The sequence below is a fragment of the Erithacus rubecula genome, assembly GCF_903797595.1.
Source record: "Erithacus rubecula genome assembly, chromosome: 11".
Taxonomy (NCBI): domain Eukaryota; kingdom Metazoa; phylum Chordata; class Aves; order Passeriformes; family Muscicapidae; genus Erithacus; species Erithacus rubecula.
The window spans coordinates 2,341,637-2,354,600 of record NC_136663.1 but is presented as its reverse complement, the minus strand read 5'-3'; the positions used below and the strand labels follow the sequence as shown (position 1 = coordinate 2,354,600).

The 12,964-nt window shown below is 39.0% G+C and overlaps 1 protein-coding gene across 1 annotated transcript in view; it reads left to right on the top strand.

Annotated features, from left to right (window-relative positions):
* SI (sucrase-isomaltase) overlaps positions 1–12,964 on the top strand; it is a 42,713-nt gene that overhangs the window by 15,160 nt on the left and 14,589 nt on the right. Inside the window, exons 15-29 of the mRNA XM_079315309.1 lie at positions 496–613; positions 982–1,153; positions 1,687–1,803; positions 2,255–2,409; positions 2,677–2,761; positions 3,436–3,492; positions 3,885–4,009; positions 4,363–4,451; positions 5,655–5,704; positions 6,995–7,165; positions 7,604–7,747; positions 8,813–9,019; positions 9,797–9,948; positions 11,547–11,715; positions 12,583–12,679. Coding sequence (XP_079171435.1) covers positions 496–613; positions 982–1,153; positions 1,687–1,803; positions 2,255–2,409; positions 2,677–2,761; positions 3,436–3,492; positions 3,885–4,009; positions 4,363–4,451; positions 5,655–5,704; positions 6,995–7,165; positions 7,604–7,747; positions 8,813–9,019; positions 9,797–9,948; positions 11,547–11,715; positions 12,583–12,679 — 1,908 coding nt within the window. The remainder of the gene's footprint in view (positions 1–495; positions 614–981; positions 1,154–1,686; positions 1,804–2,254; positions 2,410–2,676; positions 2,762–3,435; positions 3,493–3,884; positions 4,010–4,362; positions 4,452–5,654; positions 5,705–6,994; positions 7,166–7,603; positions 7,748–8,812; positions 9,020–9,796; positions 9,949–11,546; positions 11,716–12,582; positions 12,680–12,964) is intronic.

Sequence of the window (12,964 nt, the reverse complement as noted above, 5' to 3'; positions counted from 1 at the left end):
GGTTTGGACATTCTTATTGACAGAAAATAATATTTATGTGCTTGTACTTGTATAGTTCAGATGTGGTTTATGGAACTGCCTCTTTTATCTTGTCAAATAATTTCTGGAAATTGTCATTGCCTTAATTATGTTTGATAATGTAACAATCCTCTTGCACTGTCAGTAGTTTTTCAGCTATTTGCAGAACCAAAATGTTCCTAGTTTCCATTAATAGCAGATTTAAGTAACCTTTGTCAGCTGGTGATTCAGGAATTAGAGCACAGCTCCTTGGATGGGTGCAAAGCTCAGGGGTGGAAATATCCCAAAGATGAACCAAACCAACAGCCAAGAGCAGCATTTTGGCTGTGGAGTGATTAAACTGCCTGAGTGAAAGAATAAAGAGAAAAAAAAAAAAAAAAAAAAAGGAGCTTGGATATCATAAATGTGCATTAATGATTGGAAATATGAATAACAAAAATGTGCCTTACCAGTGCTGTTTGTATTCCACTCTCCAAGGGATTCTGGACAGTCTCATGTATTCCAAGACACTTTGCCTGGATGCAGTGCAGGCCTGGGGCAAGCAATATGATGTCCACAACCTTTATGGATATTCCATGACCATCTCCAGTAGGAAGTAAGGAATGCATCCTAAAATCCTGCAGGAAGCTTCCAGGGCAGTGCATGAGCTCTATTTTCCAAAGCACCCCAAGACTTGGCTGCTAAAGGAATGAGATTTCTGGAAAATGCTGTGTTAGTGTTTGAGCCAATGTAGCCAAGGCAAAATCCTGGGGTTGGTAGGAAAAGCCACAGATTTGTTGTTAGAGCTTTGTGAAGAGATTATTTCAAATTAATATCTTGAACTTGGCTAAAACACAGCTGCAAAGTGGTCCCCATCCTTGGGATGAGTAATTAGTGGAAATCAGTATAAATCTGCTTTGTTCAGAATTATCAACATCTGAGTTGCCTTTTCCTCTGTGTAATTCCAGTCTCATTCCTTTCCAGAGCCATTGAGAAGGTGTTTCCAGGAAAGAGAAGCTTCCTCATCTCCAGGTCTACCTTTGCAGGATCAGGAAAGCACGGGGGCCACTGGCTGGGGGATAATGCAGCCACCTGGGACCAGCTGAGATGGGCAATCCCTGGAATGCTGGAGTTTAACCTCTTTGGAATTCCTTATGTAGGACATCAGTTCCTGCCATCTTTCCAAACCAGATTATCAAGCACTCTCTGAATAACCACTTACATTGGCACCTCAAAATTAACCCTTTCTAGGAATCTCCTTTGAACGTTTCTTTTCAATTATTGATTTTTGATTTAGGCCATTTATTTTGATTTTGGTGGCTGTGGTGACATAAAAGTGGGTAACAAACTTATCATCTTATATATCCTGATCTACCTCTTATTGTAGTCATTTTAAACTAATGAGGCACGTGAAACAATTCCTAGCTTTCTTATTTCAAAAATCCACTTAGAAGGGAAATAGCCAAAATCCTTTTTGTGATTTAAATTTTTCCCATTCTGTGCATATGATCACCAAACAGGAAAGCAAAATTTGGAAGAAGCAGAATGATGGGCAGTGTTGGTGAGGGCTGTTTAATTTTTTGGACAGCATAGCTGGATTTGGGAAAGTTACAAATGTGTTGTACCTTTGGAGGTGCAGAATGCTGTACATTCAACACATTCTGATTTTTAAATTTTTTGTCCCTAAAGGTTGGAGCAGATATTTGTGGTTTCAGTGAAAACACCACAGAAGAGCTTTGCAGACGATGGATGCAAGTGGGAGCATTTTACCCATTTTCCAGGAACCATAATGGTGAATTTGTCATTGTAAGTTGTGCTTTCTGTTTAAAACTACTTTGTTCCACAACTACACTTCCTTTAATATCACTTCTACCCATCAGTTTGGAAACAGAGCCTTAAGCTGAATTTGTGAAATTATAGGTGGGAGAGGCTGGGTTTCATTTGATTCATTGAGAATACAGTTATTTGGCAGCAGTTTTAGGAATATTGGTTGCTCCTACCACCAAGGGACACTGAGGTCTGTGTGAGGCACCAGGCTGAGCCCTGGGAGCTCCTTGGCATGAACCAGGATGAATCCTGGGATAACCCTGATGGACAGGGAGGGATGGGCAGTGCAAACAGCACAGAGGGACAGGACACCAGGTGACAGCACCAGAAAGGATAACCCAGAACCCCAACCTCCCCAAAACATCTTCTCACACATTTGCAAAGCATTCCTGAGAACCAGGAAACAGCAACAGGGGGTATTTTTTTCCAGCATCAAGATCCTGCTGCCTTTGGACCTGACTCCTTGCTGGTGAACAGCTCCAAGCACTACCTGAGCATTCGCTACACCTTGCTGCCCTACCTGTACACGCTGCTCTACAAGGCTCACAGCCAGGGGGACACCGTGGTGAGGCCACTGCTGCACGAGTGAGTTTGGCACTGTTGGCACCAACAACAGCATCTGACTCCTTCCACAGGCTTAGGGGGCTTTCTAAACCTCTGTCCTGTGGAAATGCACGTTGGGGTATCTGTAGGTGGCTTGCCAATCTGTGAAACCCCGTTTTGGTGTCATAAGGAGGTGATTTTTTATGTGGCATTCTTTAGTTGTGATTGTGGGGTTGAAACCTTGGGGTTACTGCTGATATAAATCACAAAAAAACCCCAATTTCTGCTCTATCCTTCACACTTATTCAGGTTCTACTCTGATGAAACAACGTGGGACATTGACAGGCAGTTCCTGTGGGGGCCTGGGCTGCTGATTTCCCCTGCTCTTGAGCCGGTAGGTCTGGCTGGTTTGGGATCTATCTGAGTCACCAGTTCCCTCTCCTTCCTTTATTGCTACCAGGGAGAGAGCCCACAGCACATTTTTACCCCTGCTGATGTGGAAAATGTTGCAGTTCAATCCTATTTCTGATTTCCAGTCTTTGGAGGCAAGGATATCTTGTCTGATATTCTGCTTTACCTCATCTTCACATCATCTCTGAATTTCCTTTGGAGTCATCTTCTCTTGCTGCATTTCAGCTTCTCTGTGGTACAACAAGAAAACAAAAGGTTGTGGCTTTTTCTGTGGCAGAATCTTGTAAATAAAGATTTCTCCTGCCAGCAACACATTTGCCACAGAGAATTGTAAAATATTTGTTAAATACACAAAGGGAAAACGAGAGTCTGAAAGGTGCCAGCCCCAAAATACATGGAAATAAAGAGGATGGAGAGATACCTGTGGGAGGGATCAGGTTCACTGGGTTTGAAGCATGGTGGCTTTGGGTACCTTTCAATGAGCTGCAAATTGCAGAGCTGAAATTGTGCTTGGATTTCCCTTCCTGTCTGGACACCATCCTGAACACCAGGAAACAGCAAAGTGTAGAAATATCAATGATTTTCTCAGTTTTATTGGAAAATTGAGTTTATCTGATTAAGTTGAAGTATAAAAGTTGTTTGTTTACTCCCTCTTAGGGTGTGGAGTCCACTCGTGTGTACTTTCCTGATGCAGAGTGGTATGACTATGACACGGTGAGGAAATGCAGGGATATTATGGGATATCACATCATTTTCTAAATGGGAATGAGATTAAATAATATAAATTAATATATGTATTAATATATATGAATGTGATTTGGGGACAGAGACCAGAAGGAAAAATTTTGGGGCTACTTGGGAGACAAGGGATGAAGGGTGGTGGGATAAGCACAAGAACTGATGCCTCAAGAAATTTCTCAGATTATGACATTAAATCATTATGATATTAAACTATTTTATTTTATGCACCCATTAACCCACAGATATTCACATAACTTAAGCATTTTTTCCTAAGGAACAATTTGATGAATCTCACCACTGTAGAACACACTGCCAGCAGTGGGTAATACCAAATTCTTCTTCTCTTTTCCATCCCTGTCCACAAGGGTGCACCAACCTCTGTTAGGAAAATGTGGCACGATTTAGACACCCCAGCAGATAAAATGGGGGTGCACCTGAGAGGAGGATACATTTTCCCTACTCAGAAGCCAAACACCACCACAGTGGCAAGGTAGGATCCCAAGTGGAATACTTTTAACATTTATTTTTTTTTCCCCCCCATGATAGGACTGAGGACTTCTAGTTTAATAATAGCAGCCCATTGTATTTAAGATTTTTCACCTTGAAGTGTGAGCCAAACCTCACTTCCACACCTTCACTGATGAATTATTGGCATAGAAACTTGTAAACTCACCGGGTATTTGAATCCATTTGCACGAAAATAAAATGAAACCAAGGATGAAACTTAATTAAGGCAGTTCTCCAAGGATTGTGACCCTGCTGGGTGTTTCACCTTTCCGTGGACATGGAGGGTGCACCAAGAATGTTCAGATGTTTGTTGCACACACAAATCTCTTTCCACAGCCGCAGGAATCCAATGGGACTCATAATTGCCCTGGATCTCAACAAGGAAGCTTCTGGGGATTTGTTCTGGGATGATGGAGAATCTACAGGTGAGCAGTCACCAACAGTGAAATAAATACAGTTAACCAAGATTTAATATGCTCCAATTTCACTGCTCCTGCTGAAAAGAAGATGTTGTAACACACTGCTGCTGCTTGCTCGTAAATCAATTGGTTTTCATCACTATTAAGGAGAAAACTGTGACTGTTATTAATGTAGGCTTGAAGTCACAACTTAATTCAACACAAGTAAAGAAAAAAGATCCAAGGCTCTACATAAAGGTCAAAGCTCTGGTTTTCAGGAAAATCTTTAGATTGTCAGGAGGTGACAGGGTTTAGGCAAACAGTGTCCATCAGGGAGGTATCTGAGCATCAATATTGGAAAACTTCCTACATTCCACCCAGACAACTCCTTTCTCTCGTGGGCTATGCCAATCAGGAAAAACTCCCAAACCTCTGCTTTCTGGAATTTAGTGAAAGTTTTGGATGCTTTTAAGAAAATAGAGTAGTGATTCAGCTGATTATTGCTGCCATAAATCCAGCAGGTTTTGGGTGGCTGCTGTGCACAGGGGTGAAGCTCCGTGTGCTCCTCTGGACTAAAATAACAAAGCCATTGCTGCCAAAATAAGCAATAAAACATTTCACCATTTTATGGCCTGCCCAAAATTTACAGGTTGCAGTTTTATTGGGGAACTATTTGCTATTTCCTTGTGATGGCAGGATTTGTCCTTTTGTTTGTGGAAAATAATTAAAATTAAAAAAAAAAAAAAAAAAAGCCAGACTGACCACACTTTGTTTTTTTTTTCTTGGTCATGTTTAATTCAGGCTTTTTGGTTTGATATTTATTTCCTCTCTTATGGAATTTATCATTATTATTATCATCCTCATCACAATTATTTTTATATGAAGAATCTGTATTTAGGTTATGTTAAAAGATTAGCTTTGATCAAAACTTTTATATTTAAGACAAACTAAGAAGAAATTTCAGTAGAATTTAAAAAGCACTGCATTTTTGATGAGCTGATTTCAATGAATTTTTGTGGAAAAATTAGATCTCCTGGGAGACTGGCCAAAGGAAAAAGAAAAAATGATATTTCAGTTCCTCGAAGAAACATTAGTAAATATTTGAGTTGCTTAGTGCAGCTTTGAATGCAGTCCTGAGAATTAACAGTTTATTGGTCTCTAGCAGTGGTACCTTTAATTTTATTATTTTCTGCACTCTAGGTGTAACTTTGTTTTTTCTTTACCTTTTAGGTACAATTGAGAATAAAGCCTACATTTACTATGAGTTTAAAGTTTTCAATGTAAGTATTTGATTTTAAATGATCTTGTTTTCATTTCTGCTTTTTATCCAGTATCTTTCAAGAGTGTTCTTTTCTTTTCTTATTCTCCTGTAATATTTGCTGGAAAACAAAATATTTGCCAAAGCCAAGGGGAATCATGTTCAAAATACTCTCATTTAACTGGGATGAAATCTGTTGGGTTTGTTACTCCTAGTTAATACAAATATTTAAATAACTCATATTTCCTTCCATATAATAAACTCAGCAGAAATATTTACTGAGCAAGAGAACTCTAAAGCATAAGAGACATTTAAAACAAAGTCAAAAATGAGAAGCACAGAGTGTTTGTGATTCTCTAAATAGTGACACTGTAAAAAAAAATATATTTTTATACTGTAAAAATACAGCTGAATGTCTCCAAAGAGTGAGGGAGACCCACACCTTGCCTGAACCCTCAGAAACTACTTCAGAATTAGGTTTTATTGTGTTATTTTAAACTAAAAGTGCCTTTGCAGGGTCAATTGACATCAGGGTGGAGTCCTGATAGTGTTTCTATCCAATATTTACAGTAACTATTATATAACAAGGATTGCAAAGAGCCTGATAACAAATTATTTGTACAATAATAATAATAACGACGACAATAATAACTTTAATACCGGGTAAAGGTATTCATTCCTTTGCCATGATGAAAGAGCATAAACCAAGGGAGAGAATGCAGAGGAGCACCAGTGAAGAACATGAATTAGTGATTTTTTTAAAACCATAATTAATCAAAGAATCATTTGTAGCTAAGAAACCCTGGCTGCTGTTGGAATTTGAAACCCCAGTAGCCAAATCATGAGTTGACTGTGATGACATTTGGATTAACAATTAACTCAACGCTCCCATGGAGGGCAATAAGGAAATTCTACACTTGTGTGACAGCAGTGGTGCAGTTCCTCTGCCTGGACTCTTAATCTAAAAATAATAAATTAGGAATGCAATAAGAAGTGGTGTTTTTATATCAAGAGAAGTGAGAACCTTTGGTTGTTGGAACCCAGTGAGATCCCAGTCAGGTGGAGTTTATCTGCCCTGTCACAGACCCACCCCAGCAAGGAGAAAAAAGCTGAAACACAACTCAAGATTATTTTATATATGTTAGAAAAGTTTAATTGTGATAATAACAAGCAAAGCAATAATTAATATGTGTGGGAAAATGCATTGGGTTTTTTATGCCACAACATGAAAAATCTTCATAGAAAAAAAATTTTTAAATCAGGAGGATTTTTGACAGATCTTTTAAATGAGAATATAACCACTGTTTTTCAGAATACTCTACAAATGACTGCTACACACAGCAATTACACTGATCCAAACAACCTGAAATTTGAGGAAATCAAGATATTGGGATTGTCCCAGGCAATAACATCAGTCACTGTGTATCAGAACAATGTTGTGCAAGGATATGTCTCTAACACTACCTATGATCTTGTGACAAAGGTAAAGCAAAAACAGGAAAATGGAAAGTAAACATATTTAAAAACACATCACCTTTATTTTATGGATTGCAAAGGACAGTACTCAGTGCCAATGAAATACAATGTGAATTTTATTACAGAATAAAAGTACAATTGCATTCGGCTCTGCTGATAAAAGTGTATCTAAGTTATGTTCACAGCTTATTTCATGTATTTATTCTTGTTTGCTTCCAAGAAAGCTGTGGGATTAACTCTGTATTTTTAGAGTCTTAATTCTTCAGATTTTATCTGGAAAAATATCAGTGTGTGTTTGTGAGACTGTATCATATCTTACTAGATGGGATTTTGTGAATTTTCAGTTTTTAAGTGTATTATTCTTAAGGACCAGCACCTCTTCTGACTGAAGGAAAGCTGATGGGATGTGACATTTAATAACTGTTTATTGTTTCATATTTATAAGGTTGGTGTTATAAGAGGACTTCAGCTTGAACTGGGAAAATCTTACACAATCACATGGATTCCAGATGTCAATGAAAGATTTGATTGCTATCCCGGCCAAGATGCAACAAAAGAAAAATGTGAACAACTTGGCTGCACCTGGGAAGTAAGTCATTATTTCTCTAAATTAATTAGACCAAAAAAAAAAATAATCCAGAATAAATGATTTTCCTTCATGGTTGTCACAGAATAAAAGTGATCTGGGAGATTTGTAAGGTTCAAATAAATAAAAATGGGAGCACGGGTCTCAGCTGGCCTGATGGATTTATTTACCACAGTAGCTGACAACCATTTAAATTCTACCAAATTATAGCAGGAATTGAGGAAAAATTAGGTATTTTTTGAAAGATGAACAGAGCTATTTCCAAACCTTAAACTCCAACATGAAGTTCTTTAACACATGGTTTTATTTATTAGTATTATTAATTATTAATAAACATGTGGGAGCAACAAGGCCTGGCAGGGTTGAACTTCAAAGGGTGCCTCCAACTAAATTATTCCCTGTTCTTCTAAATCTAAAATGCCCATTTTTGGGCTTTTCCTATAGGAATGAAATCCAAAATTCTCTGCTGGCTGCTCCTGCACCAGCACCTGCTGAAGCAGTTTATGGACTGCTCTGGTTTTGTTGCACTACTAAAAGAATTCCTTGTGATTTCAGGCACTTGGAAATGTCAGGAGATCTCAGATTAGTAGGATGTAATTTTCACTGGATCCATTGAGGATAATTTGTGTGAATAAAGCCAGTGGAAAGATCTGCTCTGATGTTGCCCGAGTGTGAAATGGATTTTGGGTACATCTCCTTGAAGGTGGCCAGAGATCAATGGGATTAAAAGGGACAAGGTTTTAGGAATTTCCACAAGCCAAGATTAAACCATGTTGAGGGATTGATCTGGAGATCAGAGCGATGAGGGAATTAAATCCTTGTTCATTGCACGAGGATTCATTTTCCTGACTGAACTATTTGTACAACCTTCACTGGATGGCTTTATTACACCTGAGTCAGTGGAGAGATTATTCTGCATTAGTCCTTTATTCAGGATTCCATTAATTTCCTTCCCCCCCCCCCAAATTCTACATTTGACACAGACCTGATAAAAACAGGATTCCATGCTAATACCTAATAAAAATTCCAGCTGACTCCTAACCTGAAACTCCTTTCTGTTTGCACCAGCTGGCAGAAAATTCGGCAGTTCCTGCCTGCTACTACAACTCCAGCAATCCTTACTCCACAGAGAATATCACTTATTCCTCCTCTGGAATCTCAGCCATCCTCAGGGTGGACAGCTCCAAGGTCAGAGCTAACGAGAATTTCACTGCCCCCATCAGCACCCTGCGCCTGGAGGTGAAATATCATCTCAACAACATGCTGCAGTTTAAGGTAACTCCATCCCAGAATTCCTCAAATGTTTTATTTATGGAAATTCAAAGAGCTTTTTATAGCCAAATTTATATTTCATAGACAGAAGCAGCCTCGTGCAAATATGTTTCTCCTTCTAGCCAATTATTGTTGCTCCTAGCTTGCATCTTTTTTTTTGTCCCAGAATCCTAGCAATCAATTTTACAAAGAAATTACATGAATCAAAGGTTTAATGTCAATGTATGTGTGTAATGTCAACCAGGAACTTTGAAACTGAAAGTATTTTGTTAATATTCAGGTAAATTTATCTGTAAGTGCTCTCACGACTCTAGTTTATTTTTACATTCATCATTGCACTTCTGTTCTAAAATTCTCTATGTACTGTTGTTTAAGTGTAATTTATTGCCATGTGTTTAATAATATTGAGCTAAGTTGTCAGACATCAAAAACTAACTTCTACCAGCTTTCACAAGGAAAACCTGAAAAAGAATCCTAAAGCTTGAGTAAAAGATGAGCTAGAAAATTATTTATCACCCTTGCAAAGTATATACACCTGTGTATTTTAAATATAAGTATGTTCTTTAAATTTATGTAGATAATTAGACGAGACATCACTGATTCAAAATTAATTTTAAGGTTCATTGGTTGGGATTCTCTTTTTCCAAAACAAATCCTGTGAAAAAATACGCGCTTGAATGAAAAATACCATAGTGAGCGTTTTAAAACTTTCAGATTCAGATTTCAAACAGCTGCCTTGTTTCAACAAACTGTTTTTTTTTTTTTTTTTTTGCCCCACAGATCTATGATGAGCAGAACCCACGTTACGAGGTGCCAGTGCCCCTGAACCTGCCCAGCTCCCCCAGCTCGAGCGAGGAGCGGCTCTACGAGGTCGTGATCCAGGAACGGCCCTTTGGGATCCAAATCCGCCGCAGGAGCACGGGCACAGTCATGTGAGCACTGCCTCTCCTGGGCACTTTGTGAAAATGGTTAACTGCACCACCCTTCAGGGCCTTCTCTTCATTTTTTTTCTGTCTTTGGTTAGAGTCAGGATTAAAAACACGAAGGAGATGAATTTTTCGTGTTCGGGCTTGGTTGTTTATTAAATCTTATCTAAAGTACAGAGGGTTTTGCAACACTTCAAGCTACCAGCTAAAAGTGAGCAAAATGGAGGCAAGTCTAGTTAGTACAAGGTCTTTTAAAGCTAAACAGTCCAATAGAGAACTAACACCTATATTATTTATACTTTTGACCCAATAATGAAATCTTTGTGACCTGCAGTGTAGCACTAACTGTGCAACCAAAAACTACTATCTGAAATCATAAAGAATGAAGAAGACAGAAAGAGAAAACACCCAAGAACTTCTATCTTGTCCCATACCTGTAACTAGATTGTAAAAATCTCAAATTACAAACCTTTCACCATGTGAAATTACACATTTCTATTCTAACTGCACACTCATGACTCTATTACTCAAATTTGGGATCCTTCTCCAAGGTCTCAAATCAAAAGCAGTGTTCTCCTGGGGATCAGTGTCACAAAGCACAGAAAGCTCAAAACTTCCACGTTTTCTGGGTTCCAACAATTTTATTTCATGCATTTTTGGTAGCTTTTTTTTTTATATCAAACTTTCTCTCTGTGCACGTGTTGGAGTGAACAACACTGACAGTTCTGAAGGCTGCCCACATTTCTGGGAGGCACAATGATTTTCCATGTTTCCTAAAAATATTCTTTAGGTGGCCACAGCACTGCTCATTAATGATTTGGCCATTTGGGTCAGTTTTGGAGAATGGTTAGGTGAAATAATAATAGAAGGAAGTAGTGTCCCAACTAACATGAGATGGGTTTTGGTAACACAACAGATGAGTCTGGCAGGAACTTAATTTTTCCTTGATTAAGTCAGAGTTAGAAAACAGAGAACAGTTGAGTGTGTTATGTTTTTTATTCAAAAATTTTATTTAATGTTTTAAAGTACTCAAGACTTAATTGCAAGTTGAGTTCCCTTTTGCTAAGCAGAATAACAATTCAACTTGCAATTGAAGCTCCTGGAACAATGAAATTCTCTGGCAGAGCCCACCAGGCTGAAGTTTGATTTCTAACTGGAAAGATGCTGATTTATAATAAATGTGACCTGTGAATGCAATTTTAGTGTAATCTGCAGAGAAAGTTCAGTGAACTGTAAAAGGCACTTTATTTACTCCATTCCATGTGGCTCCAGTGCTCGGTCTGAGAGGAAAATAGGATTGTAGTGTGCTGAAATGCATTTTCTCACTAAATTGCTAAAATACGACTCCACTTGCAGTGCATGGTGCCTGCGTGCAATTCCTCTCTGAGAGACACAGAGGACTTGGTGTCCTTAAACCCTTCAACAATTCTTCCACACTCCCATTCCATGTCCTTTAACTTTCCTTGGCAACCCCAACAGTTTTCATCCACTTTTACTGAAGAGTGATCTTTCCAGAGAAAAAGTGACCCAAAAGAAAATATCTGCCAGAAACACAGCCCTGAGGCTGCTGTATTCTTATTTTCCCTTTCCTCTTCCCACTTCAGCTGGAATTCAGGCCTGCCCACCTTCACCTTCAGTGACATGTTCATTCAGATTTCCACCCGTTTGCCATCCCAGTACGTCTATGGGTTTGGGGAAGTGGAGCACCCCACGTTCCGACAGGACATGAACTGGCACACCTGGGGAATGTTCACCAGGGACCAGCCTCCAGGTGTAAGTAGGAAAAAGAAGACAAAAATCTGATTTTTTTTTTTTTTTTAACCAATGGCTGCAGAAATGGATGAAAGTATGTTAAAATATTAAAATCCAATGGATGTCTGCTGGTATTGGACATTGATTCTGACCATAATTATCATAGTTTAAATTTAAATGGTGTCTCCATGGCAAAGGTCTTCTGTAAATCCTTTATTTGTGACCTGAAAGAACAATATGAGGAGCTCAGGCCCTCAGCCAGAGGTTGGAAGGTGACACATGGCTTAGGACTAACAGCAAGTTCCTCCTTTTTTTTAATTCTACTAAGCTCATTGTTTTGAAAATTAGACATGAGTCAGAACAATTCCTGTTGCTTGGGGATTAATTTAGTACTTACACAGGTAAAGCAGAAATCTTATCACTGTTTATTTGTCTTATTTCCTACAAGAGAGCAAATTTCCAATTATCAGGGAATGGCCAACAAAATAGCAGCAGCTAATTATAACTCTAACTTCCAGTTCAGGCTGGAACAGATTTTGAGAAAATGAAATATAATGTCACCAGCACCTCCTGAGCACGTAGACACCTGGTTCTGCTGGCAAAGAAGGAAATTTTTGTCCTGAGGAGGCATCTTCTCATTAGTGACATTTAAGTGCAGCAATACCTTTGCTTTCCTTCCTGCCTGAGCATCCTGGACAAGCCTGGCAAATTGTGAAGTTCCAAGTGTCCTTCTCCAGATCTGTACTGGGGTTAAGTAGGTTTTAGGTGTACAAAGTTTATTTGCTATGTTTGGCAATTGTCTCGCCTTCTATTAAATTTATTACTAAATGTTAATAAGCAAACGTGTGCAACGTTTCCCCAGTAAAAAGTATTTTATTTTATTTGCAGTACAAGATGAATTCCTATGGTTTTCAGCCATTTTATATGGCCCTTGAAGAAGATGGCAATGCCCACGGGGTTCTCTTGCTTAACAGCAATGCGATGGGTGAGAAAAACTTCACTTAAATATCTTTGCTTAGACCTCATGAAATCATTAAATGGTTTGGAAGGGTCATTAAAGCCCGTCCTTTTACAGTCCCCTGCAGGGACACCTTCCACTGTCCCAGGCTGCTCCAAACCCCATCCAACCTGGCCATGGACACTTCCAGGGATCCAGGGGCAGCCACAGCTTCTCTGGGAATCCCATCCCCACCCTCACAGAGAACAATTCCTTCCCAATATCCCATCTGAGACTTCTCTCTCTGTTTGAAGCCATTCCCCCTTGTCCGGT